General features: G+C 40.8%; 1 protein-coding gene and 1 pseudogene across 1 annotated transcript in view; both read left to right on the top strand.

The window, feature by feature from the left end:
- Positions 1 to 27,724, top strand: part of plcl2 (phospholipase C like 2) — a 45,653-nt gene that overhangs the window by 3,843 nt on the left and 14,086 nt on the right. The window contains exons 2-4 of the mRNA XM_088327521.1: positions 10,408 to 12,891; positions 13,175 to 13,378; positions 20,808 to 20,883. Of these exons, the coding sequence (XP_088183647.1) occupies positions 10,408 to 12,891; positions 13,175 to 13,378; positions 20,808 to 20,883 (2,764 nt within the window). The remainder of the gene's footprint in view (positions 1 to 10,407; positions 12,892 to 13,174; positions 13,379 to 20,807; positions 20,884 to 27,724) is intronic.
- LOC148373001 (U2 spliceosomal RNA) lies at positions 5,613 to 5,729 on the top strand (annotated as a pseudogene).

Below are 27,724 nucleotides of genomic sequence, written 5' to 3'. Positions count from 1 at the left end.
TTGTCGATCCATGATTCGCACTAAGTGTGACAACTTGATTTAGTTTTATTATAGGGGCTGCGGTGTCAAAGGGTTCGTTCACAGTAGGGACTCAGGGTAAAATAGATTTAGCTCTGCTAAATCATTTTGCGGTTGGAAAGACATTTCCCTATGTTTTTACCTTTTTTTCCCACTTAAGATCAACATACTGTATTCAATAGAAAAATGCAAACGTGAAAAGAGGGTTTAACTAATGTACAATAAACACACATACTAGGTCGAGAAGCTTTTTGACTCAAAGAGCCATAAAAGCAGAACATATTTTATTTGGGGGTTTTTGAGAGAGTGCGTCACCATATATTTTAAGAGAAAATCCAACAAAATCACCAAACCTGCTCTCCAGACCAAAGGTAATTTTTCGGAATATTTTATTTCAGAACAACTAATAGCGAGGGTGGCGTTGGGAAAAATGCTCGCATGCTTACATTGACACTCAGGTTTTTATAGTCTACTGACTTTATAAAGGCAGTTTGGAGTTGTGTTTCTACTACGTAACACCTGTTGCCACTGTCCATTCTGTTGTTAAAGGTTATTACAGCACAACGACTATGTTGTTGAGATTATATTGACATTTTCTGTTAAATATGTTTTTATTGTTTGGAAACATCCCAGGCCTCTGGAATTCGATGCATCTTTGTGGCATTTACACTAGGTTAGTCTCTGAATGAACGATAAAAACTGTTTAGGGCCGCTTTCTTTTTTGATTTCTATCTATCTATCTATCTAATCTATCTATCTAGACATCTAGACATCTATCTAGACATCTATCTAGACATCTATCTATCTAGACATCTATCTATCTATCTAGACATCTATCTATCTACCTACCTACCTACTCTGGTCTTATCCATCGAGAGGGGTGACCGACAGCAAGACAAAAACAAATACAATTTAAAAAAAAGGGACAAAGTAGCAAAAAACACACAAAATTTTTGGGACCATGGCCAACCCAAAGACCCAAACAAGTTAAGCACCTCGGCACCCAAGTCGGTCATGCTTTCGTCCCTACAGATGAAACGGGACACAAGAAAGCGGCCGTGTCATTTGGGTCAGGGTGACACAACACACTCTTCTGTTCGACAGCAAGGGCCCGACAGTTTTTACTGGTTTACCCCTGCCGCATCATACAGGTGCCCTGCCCATCCCTTAGAACACGTCTAAACATCCCACTATCCTTTTACAACACCTCTCCACTCATTCCAATCACCAACAAGAGCTCTAGCTTCCACTACATTTAGACCTCTTTCCTGCAGTGCACTCATGACACCATCCATTCACTTCAATCTCTTGGTCTCCTTCCATTTACTTCTGCTCTGTAGATCTTCTTCAACATTCGCTTCTCATCCATTCTCTCCATGTCTCCAAACCAACCTAGTACTCTCTCATTCACACGCTTGCTTGACTTTTTGTGATTTGGCCCTATATAGTCCAGAAAGGTCCACATGGCAATACCTCATAACCCCCCAGTAACATTAACCAAGCTCATCCCCCTGCCTTGTGTCTGTACACTTCATCATTGCGGTGTCCGGAAAACAAAAACAAAGCAAAAGGGTACAGTAATCACTTCACACCATCGAGATCCCCCGTGAATCAGCACAGGAGATAATTAATATGCACCGTGAATCCTTTTTAAAATCGCAGCTTGCTTTCATGGCCTTTTCTCTACACAGATGGATAAACGTCATGAGTCACTTAACACTTGGCTTTACTCGAACTTGATGTGACGATGACTAAAAATACAACACTCGAGGAAATGACACTCAAAATCTAAATGTACAACCCTCTTTTTATCTTCTTTGGAAAAAGTCATGCAATTTTAACCATGACAGTCGGCATCAGCCAAAACACCGAACCCAACACTAGTGGCAGTTTCTTGTTTTCCTTTACTCTGCACCGAACCAGTCAGGCCTGAATTTACCCTCATCTTGTGTTGTTTGCCAGGAAGTTATCGAGTCTGTTTAGCCTCCAGCTATTTTGAAATTAACATAATTTTATCAATGATGGGAATGTTAATTAGATAAACCGAGGAGAGTACAATGTATAGTGCTTTTCAATTGTTTTTAAGACTCCTCAAGAAAAAAACTTAGTTTATTAGTCTGAAGGTTGCAAAAATGAGTATGTTTATATGCACGCAATAATCCGTTTGGAAATTTACTATTACCAGGATTTACATTATGTAAATCCATGTAAACGCTCAAGGAGAACTGATCAAAGTTTGAGTCTGACTGCCAGGTAAATTTAAGTCAAGTCATGATTATTTGTGACGCCCTTAATCCCAAAGAGTCTCAAAATGCTGCACAGGTCAAAGACTATTGCAAACGACAGACTATTAAGACACCATCCCCTCATCTAAAACCTACATGAGGGCAAATAATACACAGATATTGTCAACATAAAATATAGGTTATCCATATGCTATCGAATAGAAGTGTGTTTTAAGCTTAGATTTAAACATTTCCACTGAGGTTGCAGATCAAATCTCAGGGGTAAAGAGCATTCCACAGGATCGGGGCCCGAATGGAGAACGCTCTCGAACCTGCGGATCTCTTCTTGGCTCTTGGGATCACTAGTAGACCAGCATTTTCAGAGCGAAAGCCACCGGACCGGAACATAGGGCGAGATTAAATCTGAAAGATATGAGGGAGCAAGTCCTTGCATGATTTTGTATAATGCCAACAGAACCTTGAAATCACATCTTAAGCTAACAGGGAGCCAATGCAGGTTAGCTAAAATCAGGGTAATGTGATCAAACTTTCTTGTCTTAGTTAAAAGCCTCGCTGCAGCATTTTATACCAGCTGAAAGGTTTTGATTTTGGACTTCGGGAGACCAGAGAGTAGTGCATTACAGTAATCGGGACGGGAGGTAACAAACGCGTGAATTATAATCTCCGCATCCAACTGAGACAGCATAGGGTGAATTTTGGCAATGTTGCAAGGATGGAAAAAAGATGTTCTAGTAATATTCTTAACGTGTGTTTGAAAGGACAGATCGGGGTCAAATATGACACCTAAGTTTTTGAATGAGTCACTCCGGGTGATATTACATTTGTCAATATTCAGAGCCGGTTTTGAGAACAAGTCACGGCATTTAAATGGACCAAAAACTAACATTTCAGTTGTTTCAGAGTTTAGGCGCGAAATGTTGAGTGACATGCATTCTTTTATCTCAGTGAGGCAGGCCTCCAAATTTCCACAATTTAGTGTGGCAGATTCCTCCATCTAAAGTTGAGTGTCATCTGCGTAGCAATGAAAACATTAGTCATCCATAAATCTACTACTGCTTTAACCCACTGGGGTCCGCCGCATATTATTATTTAAACTTAAAATGTCGTTGTGTACTCTACCCTAGACGAGCACGTGAGAAACCCAAATGACATAGTGCAGTTCAAATTGTAGAACAACAGCGGTAGGTTTTTCTGAACTACACTTCTGCACACCAAGAGTGTTTAGCAAACAGCATCAAGTGTTTGCCGGCCCTGTGGCGTATTTACTGTTTACGATGTGAAAACAGAACAGGTCCATCTGGCTGCCGGCGTTAAACATTTGCAAATTAGCAGGTGTTTGATCGTGGTGATAGCCGCCTTAGCGAATTTTATTCACGCTCGCAAGGTGAGATTCATATATCCATTAAAAAATACAAATTCATAAATCCCCTGCAAAGGTAATTCAGCTACCTGGAAAGCATTAAGAATATGCACAGATAGGACTAAAATAAATTGCCGAAGTTGAAAATTTTGGGGATGTTTTTATTTTTAATGCATATCACATTGTTCATTTGACCTGTGAAAAGTGATGGGTCCCGGGGACTCGCATGCTCAAAAATCTATGGGTCCCAACAGAGATCTATGGGTCCCCCAAATTTTGTGTTATCGAGGTTGAAATTGTAAATCGGCGACAAATATTTAATATAAATCTATATATTCATTCAGTTTTAATAATCACAGTTTATTGGTAATACAAATCAGTTATTACTTCAGATTTTTCAGTTCACAAAAATATTGTACATTATACAAAATAATATTGCTGAAATATTTGTCTATATATTCATGCAGTTTTAATCATCACAGTTGATTGGTAATACAAAGCAGTTCAGATTTTTCACTTCGTATATTCTTCGTGGTTTGCCGTCCCACCACAGTTGTAATGCCTTCTCAAGGTCCAATCCATTATCATCCTCCTCATAGCGTAACTAGGAATATAATTTAGTCCATTTTGGCTGAAAAGTCCTTTTCTTGCGAGGAGTATTCTTTTGTTTTTCTTTCGTCGAATCGTTCGCTTCAACACACGTGTTTTCCCTTCCCTCCGCGATCTTCCGAAGAGTTTCTCCGCCGTTTTTTTCGTGCCGGAATTATTGCCGTTGTTATCACTTTCTGCATTACGTTTCGACTTATTATTTACGCTGAAGAAATTACCAAATTTGTGTTGATTTTCACCTAATACTAACTGTTTTTTCGGAGGCATACTTCTCTTTCACGCGACAACAACCACCACAACAATGACGTAGTCTCGGAGGAACGAGATCTCGTTTGCCGATCTCGAACCGCGAGACCAAAACAACAATGGCGTATCTGCCTGACGAAAAATTGAGTCCGGTAAATCTTTGTTAAAAAAAGTATCGGGTAGTAATGACAATTTTGTGTCAAAAAAATTGCGTCCCGGGGACGCACGTTGACTCGACACTATGCGTCCCCAGCAAATATTATGCATCTAGGACGCAGGGACGCGGGCAAACAAGAACACTGATATCAGTTGTGCAAATTTTGGGGCAGACTTTAAAGACTAGTTGGAACAGCCTCAGACTTTTAAAGTGCTCTCATTTGTATTTGGAAGTGACTAGTACTGTATTTCCACACTATAAGGCACCCCCAAAAAATTGTACTTTGTGATTTTGTTTTTTGGGGGTATTTAAGGCGCATTGGACTAAAAGGCGCATGGAATTAACAATACAGTTAGGGCTACAGTTGCACATACACCAAAAAAAACAGATTTGTGCATTGATTGATAAGTCACAATTCCATAACATTGGATGCAACAGATCTTATCGACTCGTCCAGAGATACAGACGACCTTAAAAGAGATTCAGTTTTATCTCGTCACTCTATTTTTAGTCACAGAACAAATTGTGATGATTTTATTGGGCGAGGCCAGGAGAGTATGGTCAAACATTTAACTGATCCGTGGTACAGAAAAGGTTGAGGACCACTGGAATACAGTATTGTATCGATTCACAGTCATGTCTTCTAAACTGGATGAAGAGAAAGGCATTCTAAAAAGTAATTGTGTCACTAGGAACTTAATTAAGAGAAATGCATTGTGGGAAGTTATTTGGTTGCCCTGAATTAAAGACACATGGCCGCAGGTATTTAACTTATAATCCTTCGAAAAACGTTAACAAAATTTGATACAGATTTGTAATTACTTTTTCTCATTTTTTCAAAATATCTGGTACCGTGACTAAAATGGTGTTATAATTGGATAAGACCTAATGCCTTTTTATGTCGCGGTCCGGGTTTGATTTCCGATATATCCAATTTCATGCAACCATCTACTAGAAAGGCTTTGATGCTAGGTCCTTAGCTTGGCCTTTGGCTAAGTTGATTTTTGCAATCCGGAGATGGAATAAGAGCTTGCTCTGTCCACTCCACGCATCGGCCCGGTATTGCAGTACCTCCGGGAACGGTGCATTCGCAATGATCGCAGCAAGGCTTTAGGGATAGGACCTTAGCTTGGCCATTTGGCTGAGAGTAAGTGTCCCGGCTCCTAGGCTTTGTAGCGTATTATGAACTGACCGATAACGGATAATGGATAATGAATAACGAAGATAGAACAATAACCCTTAAAAACCCCTCTACTATTTTTCTAGATCACTTTAGCTCCAGAAACCTTGTTAGAATATGATATGGTGAAATTGTGAATGGGTTTATGCTGTTAAAAGTGTCGCTAAAAATTGTTCAAACCTCATATTGTTAGAATATGATATAATGAAATTGTGAATGTGTTTAATTGCTGTTAAAAGTGTCAATAAAATTGTTCAAACCCTACTATTTGTCCCAAGCTAATCGAATTAGTATAGTCACACATTTCCAATTTTGTCCACATGAGTGTGCCTTTGAAATCTCTGGACAATTTGGGGATTTAGTTAGTCTCATGTGCAGTCCCATCCCAAGGTTTCTTTATTTTCTTCATGTTGAGGTTTTTGAGTTTTCCCTTGCCCTCAAAAAAAAGCGATCCAACCTTTTTCTCAACTGCATCAAGCTTTCTTATTCCACTTTCATTTCAAAAGAAAGGGCTCGTCTCGTCTTTACACTTTACATCAACCATATTGAATGAATGCACGAGATACCTCTCACAGCGCCACACGCCAGTAGTGGCAGAAAGAAGCACTACAGCAATGTCCTGTACTCGGAAAAAGGTGCACACAATACGAAATCTATCTGAAAGCAATGTCCGGATATTTTTCGACATCCCGAACAAAAAAGTTCGCATCTACCGATTTTTGTAAGTCTAATGGTCGCAAGTAGGGGGGGCGTCTGTATTTACTGCCTCTTAGTGGTACGAAAATTTTTCTCGACCTGTGATTTTTGCAGGTCGAAAAATGTGTACGTCTTTAACACCAGGAAATCCCTTCTTAAATCTGTCCCAGGTTATCCATCACTGGCCCTCGGTCTTGCCTGACAACACAGTACTATCTAGTGGTCAAATATTACAGATTGGGGCTTTAAGCAAATTATTACAGTTTCTTTTTCAATTTCAGGTTGTAGGAATCCTTTGATTTCTGCCTCGCTGTTGTCATCCGCCTAATTTACTTGAAGAACAAATCAAACCAAACAAGAGTTACAAATATTTTCGAAAGGTTTGTTGATGACCACCTCAGTCTTCCTCGTGTTAGGTTGCTCATTTATTTTTGAGGGGTTCGTTACATCCGTAATAAAAATTGAATGGAGTTATTTTTACTTTACATTCCTAGAATTTCAAATTCCTGGGGGAATGAACACCCTCCGTGGCTTTCATCTTGTTACGTTGTGTCCCCCTTGTCCATTCATTTACGGTCATGCCGATTTGCTTGAAAGCCGTCCACATTGAGCTTTCACACACAGCTGACTCTTGTCTCATCTCATGTGACCGTCGCGCCCCGGCTCCAAGACCGAGAAGACACCGGTGTTTTGTTTATTCAGCACAAGAAGTGTTGTGTTGTCGTTGTGTTTTTTTTTTCTTTTTTGCATCCTTCGGCTGTCACTCCCGGCACGTAAGCTTACTCCAGGTGCTGAGGACTGCAGGCATGTTAAAGATGCTCTTTCAACCATTACTGATTTGTGTCACTGTGTGTGTGCACATTGCTCATTCTTGCGTCAGTTGGAGTGTTACACAAGTGTTGCTCGCCTCACCCTCTTGTTTCCTGTATTGCCTAAATTGCTGAAAAATTAGAGCTTGAAATTCAGGGAAAACAATTTGTTTGACTCTGGGGAGAGACAGATCAGCGTGACAAGAATAAAATTAGAATAATACCTCTGAATCCTAACTTGAGGAGACAAAAGGGTTCATCTATAGGAAGTATACACAGGCCATTAGTAGCGGCTGTTATGAATCCTCGTTAAATCCCTTGCATTCTTTCTGCTACCCAAAGGATTATGTCTGCTCATGCATTTCCTGGAACTTTTGAATTCGAAGTGTCAGAAAAGTGGAATGTGACTCATTATTTATACACGTTCGCCGGAACTCTGGAAGTGCTCCATTTCGTGTCGGATCAAATTGTTCACATAATTAGAAGTCACGTCAGAAGAATGCTTTTCCAACACAAGATCAAATTGAATGGAACTAAGGCTGGTAAGCATGTAAAAATATAGCTTGAACCAGGAGAAGAAAAATGTAAAATGTATAAAATAGTTAAACATAATTTCACAGCAGATAGACATACATTAAGTTGAGGTTTTTGAGTCCATCCTTGGACTTGTTTAGGTTTCAGATCAGAGGATGTTGTTATGGTAGTCTGTGCAGCGCTTTGAGACATTTTGTGATTAAGGGCTATAAAAATAAACATGACTTGACACATTCCTCCGTCATGTAGTTTTCAAACAAAAACAGCATTTCATTCCATCAAACTCTCTCTTAATGAAAATTGAATTAAATCCTTAAAAACCGTGTTGACAAAAAGGTATAGAATGCTATTTTGTGAGGCGACATTTAGAAATCAAATGTCTACAACCTTTCTCTTTTTTCTTAATCTATGCAATCAGAATTTAGGGCTAACCACTCTACTGAGACAGCCCTGATTAAGGTAACTAATGATCTTCTACTGGCAATGAACTCTGGCGCTTCATAACTCTTGCTGCTGCTGGACCTTAGTGTTGCCTTTGACACTGTGGACCACAATATCTTACTAGAATGGTTGGAAAAATGTATTGGTCTTTCAGGAACTGTCCTCGTATGGTTCAGATCGTACTTCTCAGATAGGACGCACTGTGTAAAATATGGTGAAATGACATCAGAGCCCTTTAGTGTTACCTGTGGTGTTCCGCAAGGTTCAGTAATTTGGCCCCCTTCTTTTCAGCATTTACATGCTTCCATTAGGTGATATTATTCGCAGGTATAATATCAGTTTTCATTGCTACGCAGATGACACTCAACTATATCTTCCGATGGGAGAATCTGCCACACTAAACTGCGGAAATTTGGAGGCCTGCCTCACTGAGATAAAAGAATGGATGTCACTCAACTTCTTGCGCCTTAACTCTGAAAAGACCAAAATGCTAGTTATTGGCCCATGTAAATACTGTGACTTGTTCTCAAAAACGGTTCTGAACATTGACTAATGTAATATCACCCAGAGTGACTCAGTCAAAAATTTAGGTGTCATATTTGACCCCGATCTGTCCTTTCAAACACACGTTAAGAATATTACTAGAACGGCTTTTTTCCATCTTTGCAACATTGCTAAAATTTCCCCTATGCTGTCTCAGTCGGATGCGTTTGTTACCTCCCGTCTCGATGACTGTAATGCACTACTCTCTGGTCTCCCAAAGTCCAAAATCAAGAGCCTGGTACAAAATGCTGCAGCGAGGCTTTTAACCAAGACAAGAAAGTTTGATCACATGACCCCGATTTTATCTAACTTGCATTGGCTCCCTGTTAGCTTAAGATGTGATTTTAAGGTTCTGTTGGTAGTATACAAAATCATGCATGGACTTGCTCCTTCATATCTTTCAGATTTAATTTCCTCCTATGATCCAGTCCGTAGCTTTCGCTTTGATAATGCTGGTCTACTAGTGATCCCAAGAGCCAAGAAGAGATCAGCAGGTTCAAGAGTGTTCTCCATTCAGGCCCCGGTGCTGTGGAATGCTCTTCCCGCTGAGATCCGAACTGCAACTTCAGTGGAAACGTTTAAATCTAAGCTTGAAACACACTTCTATTCTATTGCATATGAATAACCTATATTTTATTTTGACAATATCAGGGGATGGTGTCATAATAGTCTGTAATAATAGTTTGCAATAATCTGTGGTCTGTGCAGCCCTTTGAGACTCTTTGTGATTAAGAGCTATACAAATAAACATGACTTGACTTGACTTTTTTCTGAATAAAATCAAGATAAATTGAACAGCCTTCTTCATTGTCTTTGAATCCTTGAACTAAAACTATTGACCTGGTCTGAATCAATGCTTTGTTTATTGACAGATTGACAGGCTCTTAAAATGCTGCAGCTTATATTGCCTCATTTTACATAAACATTCGTTCCTACAATGGGTCTCTTAAAATCAAAGACGCCAATATATTAAGATAACTTAAAAAAAAACCTAATCAGACAAAATGAGCCTCTCTTTTCTAAACACACAAAAGTAAATGGCTACAAACCAATCATTTACCAGACTTCAGAAAAATGAACTCTTGGCATGAAAACGTTTGCATCTCATATATTCATTAGAGTCTCCTGACAAACAACTTTGACTTTCCCTGAACTCTGAAAATACCACGACATAAAGTTTGCCCTGACATTGAACCTAGTGCTGCTGCAGAAATGATGGGGAAGTTAAAAAAAAGGGGGGAAGGGTGAAAAAAGAGGGGGGGGGAACCCTGGGTTCATCGAAAATGTCATCGCTGCCTGGAGATTTTGAGTCATTTCATTCGAGCAACTTTTCTCTCCGGAAGGAAACTTCATGGTAATGTAAAGTGACAGGTTCTTGTAGTTTTCAGCTGAAGTCGGGAGTGCAGGATATGTTCCCTGTTCGGGAGGTGACCAGGCTCACAGCAGTTCTGAATGTGATTTCATGCCTTATACATGCCATGCCCTCATCCGTCCAATTATTTATAAACAAAAAGAAAATGTGTTATTTTCTATGTGTCACTTTAAAACATTTATTATTTAATTCACAGGATTCTTCGAGGCAGCGAAAGGAGAGGAAAAAGACTGTGTCGTTCAGCAGCATGCCCACTGAGAAAAAGATGAACAGTGCCAGCGACTGCATCACGACCATGGTTGACGGCTCCGAGCTGAAGAAGGTCCGCTCCAACTCGCGCATTTACCACCGCTACTTCCTGCTAGACGCCGACATGCAGTCCCTACGGTGGGAACCCACCAAAAAGGAGCCTGACAAGGCCAAAATTGATGTCAAATGTATCAAGGAGGTTCGCACAGGGAAGAACACAGACACTTTTAGAACCAACGGAATCTATGATCAGATCTCTGAGGACTGCGCTTTTTCCATCATATTTGGGGAGAACTACGAGTCCCTTGACTTGGTGGCCAACACTGCGGACGTAGCAAACACATGGATTACCGGCCTGAGATACCTTATTTCCTACGGGAAACATACACTGAACATGATCGAGAGCAGTCAGAATAACATGCGTTTGTCCTGGCTCGGTGAACTTTTTAGCCAAGTCGATGGCAACAACAGTCAACAAATTACAATATGCGCTGCTGTGCAGCTGATCAAAAAGTTAAACCCGGGATTAAAAAATGTGAAAGTTGAACTCAAGTTCAAGGAGCTTCACAAGGTAAAGGACAAAGTCGCCTCTCTTGTGACGAGAGATGAGTTCATCGAGGTTTTTCACGACCTCTGCACGCGACCGGAAATCTATTTTTTATTCGTTCAGTTCTCCAGTAATAAGGAGTTTTTGGATACAAAGGACTTGATGATATTCCTAGAGGCCGAGCAGGGCATGGCGCAAGTCAGCGAGGAAACCAGCGTGGAAGTCATCCAGAAATACGAACCGTCCAAAGAGGGTCGGCTGAGGGGCTGGCTTTCTTTGGATGGCTTCACTAATTATCTTCTTTCGCCGGAGTGCCACATATTTGACCCTGAGCACAAACGGGTGTGCCAAGACATGAACCAACCATTGTCACACTACTACATCAACGCATCTCACAATACATACCTTATAGAAGATCAATTCCGTGGTCCCTCTGATGTAACGGGGTACATCCGCGCGCTCAAAATGGGCTGTCGCAGTGTGGAGCTTGACGTTTGGGATGGACCTGAAAATGAACCTGTTATATACACTGGTCACACTATGACTTCACAAATTGTTTTTCGCTCTGTTATTGATGTGATCAACAAATACGCCTTTGTTGCATCAGAGTTCCCCCTAATCTTGTGTTTAGAGAACCACTGTTCCTTGAAGCAGCAGAAGGTCATGTTTCAGCATCTTAAGAAGATCCTCGGAGACAGGCTAAGCCTGGATCCCCCTAAATCCGATGACTTTTACCTTCCGTCCCCTTCGGATCTAAAGGGAAAGATCCTGCTGAAGGGTAAGAAGCTCGGCACGAACTGTTCTACCTCTGAGGGGGAAGTAACAGATGAGGACGAAGGGGCTGAGATGTCCCAGAGAATGAGCATCGACTCGCCGGAACAACAGACAGCGGTGCCCAAGAAGTTCCAGCTTTCAAAGGACCTTTCAGATCTGGTCACGTTGTGCAAGTCGGTGGAGTTCAAAGACTTCGCAACATCGTTCCAGGCCCAGAAGCATTGGGAACTCTGCTCTTTTAACGAGGTCTTTGCCAGCCGCTGTGCAAGCGACTTTCCGGGGGAGTTTGTTAACTACAACAAGAAGTTCCTGGCAAGGGTTTACCCGAGTCCAATGCGAATCGACTCCAGCAATATGAACCCGCAGGACTTCTGGAAGTGTGGTTGCCAGATCGTGGCCATGAACTACCAGACTCCCGGTCTGATGATGGACTTAAACATCGGTTGGTTCCGCCAGAACGGGAACTGCGGTTACGTCCTGCGGCCGGCAATTATGCGCGAGCAGGTGTCGTATTTCAGTGCCAACACGAAAGATTCAGTGCCTGGTGTCTCACCACAACTCTTGCACATTAAGATCATCAGCGGGCAGAACTTTCCCAAACCAAAAGGCTCGGGCGCCAAAGGGGATGTCGTTGACCCTTATGTATATGTAGAAATTCACGGCATCCCTGCAGATTGCGCTGAACAAAGGACTAAAACAGTCAATCAGAACGGGGACAACCCGCTTTTTGACGAGAGCTTCGAGTTTCAAATCAACCTGCCTGAGCTTGCAATGGTGCGCTTTGTGGTCCTGGACGATGACTACATAGGCGACGAGTTCATCGGACAGTACACCATCCCCTTTGAGTGTCTGCAACCGGGTTTTCGCCACGTCCCGTTGCAGTCGCTCACTGGCGAGGTCCTGCCACACACCCTGCTATTTGTCCACGTGGCCATCACAAACCGTAGGGGGGGCGGAAAGCCCCACAAGAGAGGCCTTTCGGTGCGCAAGGGTAAAAATAGCAGGGAGTACGCCAGCATGAGGGTGCTGCTCATCAAAGCTGTAGACGATGTGTTCAAGACAGCCACGTTGCCTCTGAGGGAAGCCACGGACCTCAGAGAAAACATGCAGGTCAGACATTTCACAGATGTAGTCATTAATTCTGCACGATTGCCAGAATCATTAATTAGGAAATAATTCATTCTTAACCTACACATGTACCCACTACTCATTTCCTTTCACATCATTGTGATTTATACTGCAGGCTTAGAGTAATTCCCTCTAGTAGAATAGAAAAATGTTATTGGTGCCAAATTGCAAGAATGTCCAGACTTGTCTACTCGGCCTAGGCGCCAGACATCACAAGAAATGACACCGAAGTAATCATTTCCTCATTTGTCACTCATTTCTGCAGAACGCCATTGTGTGTTTTAAAGAACTGTGCGGCCTTTCAGCAGTGGCCAATCTCAAGCAGTGCATCTTGGCACTCTCCCCTCGACTTAGCGCACAGGATTGCAGCCCCCTTCTGCTGTTCAACCTGGCCGACCATTACCCCCTCATGGAGCCGCAAGGTTTTTTGCCAGACGTCCTTAAAAAAGTGGTCACCACATATGACTTGGTGAGTAGTGGAAGAGGTGAGGTTGGTGAAGAAGTGGGAATATTTTTATTCAAGAGAAACCGTGTCTAATGTGTTAATGTTTTTGGTAATGGTTGAAGATTAGAAATTCTATCAGATTAAGGCCGTTACAGAGTAGCCAAAATTAAAATACAGTCAGACTCTTCCTTAATTACATATCTACAGACTTGACATTACAATGTGATGAAAATAAGTTTGGGTTGCTTTACTTGCTACTCAAAAGTTGTGTCTGATGCAATGCCATCATCTACACCAATGGAGAATTTTCAAAATAAAACATTACAAAATAACATTTTAATTTTTTTTTTGACATGTCTTTATAACTAAACAAAGTCAACATCTAACATAAATAACATTTGACTAAAAGGAAATAATGAACTCTTGAAAAAATCAAGAACTTTTGCACAATATAAAAGATAAAATGTATGCACTTAAAATAAACCACACAAAACAACCTCTCAGTCCAATTGTAGATGCACCTTTTACGTCTTTTACTTGTAATCCTTTTTGACATGCCGTGTATTTTAATATGTGATCATTTTTAAGGTGCTGGTACAAATGACTTGTGTTTCCTCTGGATCTAGCAACTACGCAAAAGCAAATTCTGCAACGGGCGTTTTCTTCTGTTCCACGTCCGCTTCGTCAACACCAAAATAGGTCCATATAAATGATGTACCGCCCCTTCTTCGGTTTAAGCTTGGTTTACTTCTCGTTTGTTGACTCTGGGACTATGTTTCTGGAGTCCGCCATGAGACTCAATGATCTCACACGGTGGGTGTGGCATAGTGTGTTGCTTGCAAATTTTGAATCGCGTCTAAAATTTTCCTCTGATTGGTCGGCGCTTTTAAAACTCGAACAGTAACAATTGTGGTTGGCCAAAACTCCATCACTCACTACAAAACCTTGAAAAAAACGCAGTGCTTTGCGGTTTCACAACCGCACTACGTCACATCGCGATGTCGATTTGATTTCGGTTAATTCTGCAGCCCTAACGCTTGAACTTCTGACTTTGAAATCGGACAACATATTCCCACTTTGGGAATCACTGATCTACACTCTGAAGCAACTTTCTTTGTCTTTGCAATGGTAAAATACTGAATTTCTCAGTTAATTGGGACCTCTTCCATTTCTACCTGTTCAAAAAGAGTATTCCAGTGATGATGGTAAAATCCACAGCAGCAAATGGCTTAAATATCTAAATATAAAATGGATCAAATAGATTCACAATTAGCCCACCTTGCTCTTTTCTCACTATGTAGTCTATACATATACCTATAAAGTGGAACCTCGGTTCTCGACCATAATCCGTTCCAGAACCCTGTTCGAAAACCGATTTGTTCGATCACCGAAATCATTTTTCCCATTAAAAATAATGTAAATCGTTTTAATCCGTTCCAACACCCTGAATGTTTACCTTGAATGTTTAACGTAAACATAAAGCTAACCCAGGCTAATCGTACGTTTGCGTTATCGTAATCTTCCGTACGAAAGATTACGCTAACATTAACGTGTAAAAATAAAAAAAAGGATAAAGAAAATAATTATGAATAGGATTTCTTACCTTTGTGGTAGTCAGCAGAAGGCGCAGGTGGATGGTGGGGTATTCCCTAGCAAGCTCAGACACTCCACCTCCTTCATATTTTGCTATTTTTTTCTTTCTTAAATGCAATAGTTGTACGCACTACTTTTCTTTTTTCACCTGTAGCAACTTTGCTGATTGCACTGACTTTCTTCGGAGGCATAATTAGGGGCTAAAACACTTGGTACACCTCCAGGACTGTCTCAGAAAATTAGAATATTGTGATAAAGTTCTTTATTTTCTGTAATGCAATTAAAAAAACAAAAATGTCATACATTCTGGATTCATTACACATCAACTGAACTATTTCAAGCCTTTTATTATTTGAATATTGCTGATTTTGGCTTACAGCTGAAAAAAACTAAAAAATCCTATCTCAAAATATTAGAATACTTCCTCAGACCAAGTAAAAAAAAAAAAATTATAACAGCAAAACTAAATCAAACATTTGAAAATGTCCATTGATGCACTCAGTACTTGGTTGGGAATCCTTTTGCACGGATTACTGCATCAATCCGGCGTGGCATGGAGGCAATTAGCCTGTGGAATTGCTGAGGTGTTATTGATGCCCAGGATGCTTCGATAGCGGCCTTCAGCTCATTTGCATTTGTAGGTCTGGTGTCTTTCATCTTTTTCTTAACTATACCCCACAAATTCTCGATGGGGTTCAGGTCAGTGATGCCATGGTCAGTGCACCAGTTACTGGTGGTTTTGGCACTGTGGGCAGGTGCCAGATCATGCTGGAAAATGAAATCCTCATCTCCATAGAGCTTTTCAGCAGATGGAAGCATGTAGTGCTCTAAAATCTCTTGGTACACAGTTGCATTTACTCTGGACTTGATGAAACACAGTGGACCAACACCAGCAGCTGACATGGCTCCCCAAACCATTGCTGACTGTGGGAACTTCACACTGGATTTCAAGCAACTTGGATTTTGCTCCTCTCCAGCCTTTCTCCAGACTCTGGCGCCTTGACTTCCAAATGAAATGCAAAACTTGCTTTCGTCTGAAAAGAGGACTTTGGACCACTCTGCAACTGTCCAGTGCTTCTTCTCCATAGCCCAAGTCAGACGCTTCTTCCGTTGTCTTGAGTTCAGAAGTGGCTTGACCATGGGAATACGGCTATTGTAGCCCATTTCCCGGACACGTCTGTGAACTGTGGCTTTTGATACCTGGACTCCAGCTTCAGCCCACTGTCTTTGAAGCTCCCCCAAATTCTGGAAGCGGCTCTTCGTCACAATTTTGTTAAGGCTGCGGTCATCTCTCTTGGTTGTGCAGCGTTTCCGGCCACATTTTTCCCTTCCAACAGACTTTTTGTGGATATGCTTTGAAACTGCACTCTGTGAACAGCCTGCTCTTTGAGAAATTTCTTTTTGTGTCTTACCCTCCTGATGGAGGGTATCAATGATGGTCCTCTGGACAGCAGTCAGATCAGCAGTCTTCCCCATACTTGTGATTTAGTTTACTGAACCAAGCTGAGTGTTTTTAAGGCTCAGGAAACCCTCGCAAGGTGTTTCAAGTTAATTAGATGATTCAGGTGATTAGTTGAATAGCCTACTTGTATACTTTTTCATGATATTCTAATATTTTGAGATTTTTGAGTTTTCTTAAGCTGTAAGCCAAATTCAGCAATATTAAAATAATAAAAGGCTTGAAATAGTTCAGTTGATGTGTAATGAATCCAGAATGTATGACATTTTTGTTTTTTTAATTGCATTACAGAAAATAAAGAACTTTATCACAATATTCTAATTTTCTGAGACAGTCCTGTATATTAAAAGCGAAAGCAAAACGAAGCACGTCCGCACGCGATAACAGTTGGTCAGGAAAAGAGCGATCTACACCCGTACGCCGCTCAGCATCGCATCCTAGCGTACCCACTCACGCATTACTGGCGTTCGAACTCCGATTTTTTGACCGAACGGCGAAGCAAGAAATTTCTGGAAATTTTTGGTCAGACTCCGATTTGTTCGAACTGAGAGGTGTTCGAAAACTGAGGTTCCACTGTATGTATATATATATATATATATATATATATATATATATATATATGAGTCTTCAGATAACCTCAAATTATCTCGAGACTTACAAGGTGAATAGGAATAGTTCACCTGATAAGAACACTTCAAAATTTGATGGATTTTAATCTATAACCTGCAATTGGCCTATAGGTGTGATCGTTGACTTGTCTTGTATATGTTTCACAGGCCAAAAGTCACCTTGCATACACCCCAGTTCCCCCGTGACCCCAGAAGTGCTGTGCAAATCATTAGGATGGACACTTTTGTCTATACATACTACGTGCCTATCCATCCAACACCTCGGAAAAATAATCAGCGTCCGCCCATTTTGGATCGATACCTTGACTTTGCCGCTCTTAATGGGGACAACGGCCTTAGCGGCTAATGGCGCAGCCACTGCTGTTGAGTAATAAAATCAATACCGACACATACCAGGCTTCCCCCATCTCGCTTTTATTTATTTATTTTGTTACGCATGCTTATTTCCCATCCAAAGGCTCCCTGGCACATTAGCCAAACGGATGTTGTTGTCAGTCGTTGCCGTTTTGAATAATTCATCAGTTAATCAAATGCACAGCGCAGACACACACTGCCTGTTTTTATTCAGCACATAGGCCCACTTTTAAGGAACGTGCACTTGAGCTTGTTAAGGTGACCTTTGCGGAGGTCATTGTGATGAAATAGGACAATCAAGTTTTGGGAAAGGAGAGAGTGCTTTACAGATATTTGTGGAGCAAAATCAATCCAATCAAATGGAAGACGCTGGAATTGCTACAACACTAATGAAAATGAGGCGTCACAGTGAATAATGCCAGGATCATTAGGAACTGTTACTGTGAGCCATCACCGGGGACTAAACGTTCTGGTCCCTAATTAGTGGAATCTGGGGCTAACCCGAGTGTATGCTATGATAAGAAATGTCCATGGAGACAAAAGATGCAAAGAGGGGATGTAAACTTGTCTCAAACTTAGATGTACATATATAATTTGCATACTCTGTTTGCTTACATGACTAAAGGCTGTCTGAATAAGCGATTGTTAATCTTTTGTGGTGACCAAAACACATAAAAGCACAGTACATTTTCCACTGGAACTAGAAATAAAGACAACCTGTTTAATTAGAAATAAGTGAATTCCCATTCTTCTTATACATCTTAACATTAATTACATGCATAGTAACATCCAACTTTGCCTCCACTGTAAAAGCCAAAGGAAAGGCGCCTTCATATCCGATCCGGCGTGGTTGCCAGGAAGATGCTTCACAGACGACTTACAGAAAAGGAGCTCTGCAGTCTTTCTGGGGGCAGTATGAAGCAAGTCTCTCAAAATAAATCACACAGCCATTTGATTTAACCCTGGGGGAGGTAATGACAGCGTGCACCGCTGCTATGAGCACGCTTACTGCAGCTGCGGCATCACCGTGATTGCTCTGTTGGGGCTTTGCTGAGTTGCGACAAGATTATGATCATTAAAAAAGATTCACTTCGCTCTGTTCTAGGTTTCTGAGAAACTATGTACATAAATGAATGTACTAAACTAAAGTAATGATCTCTATGTTGAGCTGACAATTATTAAATATTTACATGCAATCCATCAAGTTTTTCATTAAAATTCAACACTAGATAGCTAATGAAACGCCGACGGGAAGCTAGCCAGACAAAATTATACCTAGCCTCACACATGTGGAGGAAAAACACAAATAAAAAGCCACAATGACCGACTTAAAATCGCTGGCTGTTTCCGAGCTTGCCTCAAATGTTGTGTTAATGGAATATGCCATTTAGAAAGCGTTGAGTTTCTTCAATGATGTCACAGCTCTACAGCAAACAAGCCACATGGGTCAACTTTGAGACTAGATTTCTGAAGTCCTCCGGCACTTGGAATACCTTTAAAGAAAATTGCGGGTATTATTTTGTACCTTGTACCTAGCGATGATTTTAATCACCTGGTTGTTAACTCTAATCGAGGAAAACCTCGTCTCCCGATCAGGGTCAGGATGAATGAATGAATGAAAACTTTACGGGGAAAACGGGACAAAAACAATGACTCAATAACACAATAATGTCAACATAACATGTTCGAAAAGGGGTAGTATAATTCTGACGCTTATTTTTCCCTACCCCTTCATCTTCCCTATTAATTACATTCTATAGCTCCTCTTTTGTGTCTAAATACAACAATCTCAAGGATACACACATTACATAGGTCAGATATCAATAATTATAATAATAACAATGGTCACATATTTTATACACTAATCATCGTAGTACCCATCCCTCAATGTCATAATGCCATTGGTCACCAAACATCACTGTGACACCAATGATGAAAACAACAATAGCAATAATATTAATAATAACAGTTATGATATAATAATAGCAACAGTAACAACAAAGTTTACCATAGTTTTAAACGCAGTATTTCCAATCTCCCGTATCACTCATATCCCATTTTCTTCATCCCCCTATTCCGCCAGTTTTTGTGTTTAAATTTGAACACGTGAATAGTTGGACATTGTTTGATCTCGTCTTGTAAATTGTTCCAAAGTTTGACTCCGCACACAGACACACTCATACTTTTCCTGGTGGTTCTCACCTTTGGGATTTTGAATTTACTACAGCCCCTCAAGTTGTAATTTCCCTCTTTCCGAATGAATAATTTTTGGATGTTTTCTGGCACCATGTTTTTGTTGACCTCAAATTGCAGTTGTGAAGTGAAAAATTTTACTAAATCATCCCATTTTAATAATTTGAACTGCAGGAATGAAATATGAGTATGATCCCGATATCCTACCCTGTGTATGGTTCTAATTGCATGTTTTTGGAAGAAAAAAAGGGGCTGTAGTGAACTTTTGTAATTATTGCCCCAGACTTCTGCACAATATGTTAAGTATGGCAGAACTAGAGAACAATATAATAAATACAATGCATTATAGTTTAAAAGGAATTTGGCTTTATTAATTATTGAAATGTTTTTAGATACCTTAGTTTGTATGTTTGTCTGATGTGTGTTTTCCAGCTTAATTTACTGTCCATTATGACTCCTAAAAACTAAATAATAATTAGGATAATTATGAAATCATCAACATAACTTTTCGGTTTGACAAACTTCGTACCATGCCCAATTACAGAATGGATGCTAAGTGGACTAAGGCCAGAAATGTAAAAGAGGGTGTTTGATGCCAAACAGCTGCGGTCTAGCACCAGAAGCCCATAAAAAATGTCTACATTTTCATAAGGCTGAAGAAATGACACAAACCAGGCATAAGGAAAGGCGGCAGTGTAGTAAACCTATTTAAAGCTATCTGGTTAACTAGCTAGCTTAGCCGAAATCTTACAGATATGAATTTTCACTACAGACAATGAACAATCAAGCTATCTAGAATCTCCAGTATGTGTGCTTTAGCATTGGTTTTTCTAAGACTGAAGAGTGCCCTTCTTAGCAACAGTCTGCAGGTCACCGCGGTCTGCTCTATCCATTCAAAAGCTAAACTTAGCGTGTTGCTATGACTCACCCTTATGTTTGACTTACTAAAATTACCTCAAGAGCCACATTTTCTCCTTTCAAAGCCAGTCGCATCGACGTTTTAACCCTCCAGACGCGATGCTTTTAATAGAAAAGTCTTCCTGTCTGCTTTCCCTTTAATTTAGGGATTTAGTGAGCGGGGCCTCGCCCACGCGGGCCCTCCTGTAATAGCGGCCGCTGTCTTTTTCGGAGAGACCTCCCGTGCGCGGAAGCACAGGGAAAACCACAGCATGACCACGTGGCTTGTTAGGCTAATGTGAATGGTGTGTATGTGTCTTGGTGTCAGGTGATCCAGACGAGCAAAACCCTTCTGGAAAACTCTGATGGCGTCTATGAGAGGATGCTCCAAACCCAAAGAGCCGGTAAGCAGAGGCCACTTGGCACTAATTCACTAGCGCAATTAACATCAGCTATTGTTTTTGTCTTTTTATAATGACACACTATGTTTAAAGGATGCTTGGCTATTTTAAGTTTCTCTGTCATTTACTTCCGTCGTTTCCGAATGCGTATTGACTTAACCACATTCTGCTCAGTAGGGTGAAACGGGACTTTCTTTTAGTTTCGTTGTCCTATTGTGCTGGATGGCTGTGAAATTGGGCATACACATCCTGATTTTCATCTGGAATTTCTACGGTCTTCTAAGATTGTTGGATTACAATTATCCGTCAAATCGCTGAAATTTCATGCTCTAACCCAGGGATGTCAAACTCATTTTAACGCGGGGGCCACACGATAGAACATTCATTCTGTCGGGGGCCGGACTTGTAGATAAAAGAGAAAGAAAAAGAGAGATAAAGAAATAAGAGAAAAGAGGGAGGGAAAAGCCGAGAGGGCGGGACAAAGAAAGAAAAAGAGAGAGAGGGAGAGAGCGCGACAAACAAAAGATAAAAAGTCATGAGACAGGAGGAAAAGAAAGGGAGAGGAAGAAAGAAATCCAAAGAGAAATAGAAAGACAGAAGGAGAGAAAAGAGAAAAGAAAGCGCGAAGGGTATGAAGAGAGAAAGAGAAAAAGAAAAAAGGAAGTTAAAGCAAAAGAGGTTAAAAGAAAGAGAAAGAGACAAAGAGCAACAAAGGAAGAGAAAAAGAGAGACAGAGAGTGAAAGAGACACAGACAGAGTGGGAGAAAAGGGGTGGAAAAGAGAGAGAGAGAGAGAGCAAGAGAGAAAAAAATACAAGTACAGCGTCTTTGTTCGAGGGACCTGGCTTTGGCAACATCAAGTTGACATATTTCAACCTGCAGCTTGTTTTTCTCTTGCGCTTCTCTGAGTGTTGTCCCGCGGGCCGGATTCAATCCCTTAGCGGGCCTGATCTGGCCGGCGGGCCGCCTGTTTGACACATGTGCTCTAACCCATTGTTTTTTTAATATTTTTTGATCCAGGGCATGTTTTTTACATTGTAAAAATTTTGCGGCACACCACTAACCAAAAATGTTATAAAATGACACTGAACAGTATGTTTAATTACAATATAATTTATAATACCCCCGGTTTTACACCACAGACACTTGACAATGACATCATATTTGCAGAAAATGATTCATAAATGTTTTATGAAATTTAAAATTTTAAAAAGTGACATTGGATAATTTCTCACGGCACACCTGACAATCGCTCACGGCACACTGGTGTTGAAACTCACTGCTCTAATCATTGTTTCACACTCTTAGCTTGAGCTTCAAAATGTTATTCATTATTTTGACTGTAAATTCTGAACTACATGCCGCAACTCTTTTTCTACATTTAAACACAGCGCCTTTTTTTTTTTTTTTTTTCACTGTTCGCAAAGGCTTCGGCGACGAATTTAAACAAGCGCCGGGCCTTTTCCGCGGATCTCCCCTGCTGCGGTGCCTGTCAGACAAAAATATAACTCTTCTTTGATACACAAACTGAAACATAATGACTGTCCACACAACACAATAATAAAACTCTAACTCTTTATTTTAAACTGTAATCAGACAGGGAAAGAGACAGAAATCCAATGAGATGAGAAGTCTCATTTTTTTAAAGGGTATTCTGTTTTCATTCCTTTTAGAGAAGGAAATTAAATGTCTTTGAGATAAAGTGTTCGAGGAGTATGTTAGGAGTTACAAGATTGGATCGATTGAGAAATGAAATTGTGAGAGACAGAACTGGAGTAGTAGTGGAACTGAGCAAGCGTGTGGATAAGAGAGTACTTGGTTGGTTTGGACACATGGAGAGGATGGATGAGGAGCGAATGTTGAAGAGGATCCACAGAGCAGGAGTAAATGGAAGGAGACCAAGAGGAAGGCCGCGATTGACGTGGATGATTGGTGTTATGAGTGCACTGCAGGAAAGAGGTCTAAATCTAGTGGAACCTAGAGCTCTTGTTGGTGGAAGAATGAGTGGAGAGGTGTTGTAAAAGGATAGTGGGATGTTTGGATGCGTTCTAAGTGATGTGCAGGGAACCTGTATGATGCGGCAGGGGTAAACCAGCTAAAGCTGTCGGGCCCTGCTGTTGAACAGAAGAGTGTGTTGTGTCACCCTGACCCAAGTGACATGGCCGCTTTCTTGTGTCCTGTTTCATCTGGAGGGACGAAAGCATGACCGACTTGGATATCGAGGTGCTTAACTTGTTTGGGTGTTTGGGCATTTAGGTTGGCCATTGTGTGTGTTTTTTGCTACTTTTTCCCTTTTTTTTCTTTATTTTTGTATGTGCTTGTGTTGCTATCGGTCACCGTTCTCAAAGGATATGACCAGGGGGAGAGAATACTGCAATAAATTTTACAATAAAACTAAATTGAAAATGTAAAAAAATACTGGTTTGCTAGCCTCGGCGCTGTTGTTGCAAACCTCTGATTCAAAACCGTGAATTCCCTCTCTTGAAACCCAGATTTGACATTGTCTTGACAGGTTCCAGTTGCACATTTATCTGCCACAAATCTTCTCAGACTTTCCTCAGCTTCTTTACATTTAAATATTTAGAGCAACAGTCGGCAATATTGTAACCCATCTCGACATTTGTCGCTCATCTATTTTCCAGCCTTGCCATCGCCTCAAAATAATTCGGGTTATTTAAAGCTAAACAGGCTGTTATTTGGATCTTCCCTTCCGCTGCTGCTTAACATCTTGTCGAGCGCTCCAGGATGTGATGTAACTGTTATTGTATTACATGCACGCACACACAAACACAAAGTGCGAACGCCTGTTGACCAAGTGCTTTTTTTTGGCGGTCACGGCGTTTTTGAGCAAACAGTAGTCCTCACTGAAGTGTGAATATAAACAAAACTCTTAAAAAAAAAAGAATTTGTCTCCATAAAGTCAAATCGGATTAGATTGGAACAAATCCGCTCCTTTTTATATTGTGTTTACTGTGTATTTATTGTGATGTGTAGAAAGTGGGTCACAACAAAGCCAATTCCCCTTTCTATCCAACAGAAGGTTCATACAAGTCAAGTCATGTTTATTTGTGACGCCCTTAATCACAAGGAGTCTCAAAGGGCTGCAGAGACCACAGACTATTATGACACCATCCCCTGATCTAAAACCGACATGAGGATTTTTCCTGGCTATCTGACTTGGTAGACCACGCAATAAATGAAGAAAACTAAAACAAGTGCGTAAAAATGACGCCGATGGTGGCGCCGTCCTCATTATCGAGTTGTCATGTAAAGTGTCATTAACACGGGAGGCATTAGCTCAGGAGGTAGTCTTGGGATCAAGAGATTGCAGGTTCGATTCCCGGCTCCTCCGTGTTATATGTCGGGCTGAATCCCTGATGCCCCCAATAAGCAGGTCGGCGCATTGCATGGCTGAATGGCCGCTATTGGTGTGTGAGTGTGTGTGTGAATGGGTACGTGTGAAGCACATTGTAAAGCGCTTTGGGAGGTCTTCATTGACTTGAAAAGCACTATATAAATGAAGACCATTTACCATTTACCAATTTAACCCCCCCTACTGGTTGCATCCAAAACAACAGGTGCATTTGAGGAGTCTTGCGAATTCTGGCTATTTTTCGAGAACTGGCTCTGGAGGCACTAAATATGATACATGGTCCCTTAACGCATACTTAATACCGCTTATCCTCAGTAGAGTCAGTAGGGTCGTGGGAGTGCTGGAGCACAACCCAGCTATCTTCGGGTAATGGGCAGGGGACACCCTGAACTGGTTGCAGGGCACACAGAGAGAGACCACTCCACCAGGAATCGAACCTGCGATCTCTTGATCCCAAGACGAGCGTGCTTTTGTGTTCCTAAAAGGACCTACAATAGGCAACATCTGAGCAGTTAGAACCTTATTTAAATACATTATTACACATTGAAACCAAAGAACAAACCCTATATACAGGCTTAAGCATGTAAAATGAATAACAATAATAATGACTTGTTGAACTCAACACAAGAGGCAGATTTTTAAGCCCTTTGAGACTTTTTGTGATAAAGGGCTATACAAATAAAAATGACTTGACTTGACCACTCGCTCGCTCATTCACTCATAGGAACAATTTAGACCGGCCAATTAACCTGAAATGCAAATATTTTTGGAAAGAGGGAGGAAACCCACGCAAGCACGGGGAGAACATGTAAACTCCAGTTTTGACCCCGTATTATTTTTGATACATCCCCAAGAAGGCAGTTTGAAAAATCTTGTGAAATCTGAAGGCAGGGTCGTGTTTTTTTTTTTAACTTTGAGTTTAAAGCCAAGATTTGTCTTTAAATAATTGACCTTTTCAGAAAAGGGCTTTAACACTGTGGTATTGAATTGGAGTTTTGTTGTTCCTTTTTATTTCCAATGTCATTAAGCGTAAAGTTTGTTTACAGTTAGTTCTTAGCAAGCTTCCACTTTACTCAAAGCATGTTTCTCTCTTTTTTTACTGGGTTCTGCTTGGCTATTTAAAAAAAAAAGAACGCGCATAAGCTGTTAAAACACAAGCACACCACCACACACTGAGGGGAAGAAAATGAGGCCTGTGGGGGGTTTTGTAAATCAAAAGGCAAACCCAGCGAAATCCTGAAAATCACAGTTGCCTTAATAATCTCCCAGTGAAGAAAATGAGCATTTTTGTACTTTTCAAGCGTGAGCCAAAATTACAATACATATGTCTTACAGGGTCATTTCAATGTTGGTAGTCTAATCATTTGTGAAGTCTTACTACACAAGAGGTCAATATCAAAATTTTCTATACAACTAGGTGCGGTATTTAATCAATTACTTGCCCAACACTGGCAGCGACCGATATCATAACAAAAAACCCAAGTCTCACGTGAAATAGGGAGAAGGTCCTATGTGTCAGCGCTTCAGGAGAGGGCAAAATTGAACCCTTTCTGCAGTGCTTGGATTAATCGATTTTTTTTTTAAGTGCATCATATTGGTGGGAAAAAAACCAACGATTGCTCGATATCGGTTGTAACACGTCACCTCCGTCAACGCCGCCTTTCAGCACAATTTCATTATCAGCGTGAATGGAGTGTAATATCTTGAGGTGACTGCTTCATTTGTTTGGTTTCATGCTGCCCACTGCCAACAGTTTGCCAAAGCTAATACAGTGGAACCTCGGTTTTCGAACATCTCTCAGTTCGAACAAATCGGAGTCCGACCAAAAATTTTGAGAAATTCTTGCTTCGCTGTTCGGTCAAAAAATCGGAGTTCGAACGCCGGTAATGCGTGGGTGCGTACGCTAGGGTGCGATGCTGAGCGGCGTACGGGTGTTTTAGCCCCTTATTATGCCTCCGAAGAAAGTCAGTGCAAGCAGCAAAGTTGCTACAGGTGAAAAAAGAAAAGTAGTGCGTACAACTATTGCATTTAAAAAAGAAATAATAGCCAAATATGAAGGAGGTGTGCGAGCGCCTTCTGCTGACCACCACAAAGGTAAGAGATCCTATTCATAAGATTACGATAACGCGAGTGTACGATTAGCCTGGGTTAGCTTGTAAGTTTACGTTAAACATTCAGGGTGTTGGAACGGAGCCCAACATTGAGCCCCCTTTCCAATGAACCGCTCACCACTTGTTGTGGAGACCCGGGTGCTAAATGACTTGTAAACGACCTGATTTTTTTATTTTTACACGTTCATGTTAGCGTAATCTTTCGTACGGAAGATTACGATAACGCGAACGTACGATTAGCCTGGGCTAGCTTTATGTTTACGTTAAACGTTCATGGTAAACATTCAGGGTGTTGGAACGGATTAAAACGATTCACATTATTTTTGATGGGAAAATTGATTTCGGTGATCGAACAAATCGGTTTTCGAACAGGGTTCTGGAACGGATTATGGTCGAGAACTGAGGTTCCACTGTAACCCGGTTTTAAAAATACAAAAAATAATTCTCGTCTCCCCCTCGTGGTCGCTGTAAAGTGCAACATACGCTTCCTCAAACTTCCTTGTCTTGTCTTTCGATAGGAGACTTAAGTTTCTCTTAACTCGCTTCACCTGACTCCTCATCCGCGTTAAATGATTTTTTTTTTTTTTATTGTGTCATTTGAGGTTCTGCTCCACCTCCTACACAGTGGTCATACTCTGCTAAATGAACAGCGTCGAGGCCAAATGTAAACAAAACACTCTGCCAATGAGAGCACTAGAGCCTCCTTGTGTAGTGAAAGTGCAAGTGCACTTGATTGTTTGGAAAGTTAAAAAAAAAAAAAGTTCCCCAAGGTCAAACACTCCCGCGCCCCCACTTTTTGAAAAACACTTCTGTATGCCAAGAACAGGCTCATTAGCAAGAGTAGAACAATAAATATGTGCATTTTGTGAATTATTTCAGTGCTCAATTGAAAGTCTTTTACAAATGTACTTAACAATTCTCAACAGTTTGAGATCAAATGGTTTTAACAAGGGACGTTTGTTCGTCAGATAGCATGCATTTAATTTCAAATACATTTGTCAGGCACAACTTAAGCTTTCTTTTTCTTTTTTTTTATCTGATCTTTCAGGAGTAGTTGCGTCGTTTCCTTTATATAAAGGCTCTATTGACTGACTCATGAATGAGTTTAATGCTACCCTGGCTAGTGTCCTGGATTCAGTAGCGCCCCTACGGCTTAAATCACGACTTAAAGACGCATATTCATGTTAAAATACCACAAACTTTAGAATTGTCTTGATTGTCATTGATATCAACTTTGTGAAATATTGTATGCGACGAGATTAGACATCCCTAGTGATTTAGGATCTAGTATTAGTTTTGTCAAATGTCGCTGCCCGTCATCCCTGAGGAGTGGGATGATGCTTTGCACTGAAGAACAACAC

This window comes from Urocampus carinirostris, chromosome 2, assembly GCF_059441175.1.
Source record: "Urocampus carinirostris isolate Australia breed hairy pipefish chromosome 2, RoL_Ucar_1.0, whole genome shotgun sequence".
NCBI lineage: Eukaryota > Metazoa > Chordata > Actinopteri > Syngnathiformes > Syngnathidae > Urocampus > Urocampus carinirostris.
The sequence above is the reverse complement of the archived record's forward strand: the minus strand, read 5'-3'. Positions and strand labels throughout refer to the sequence as shown.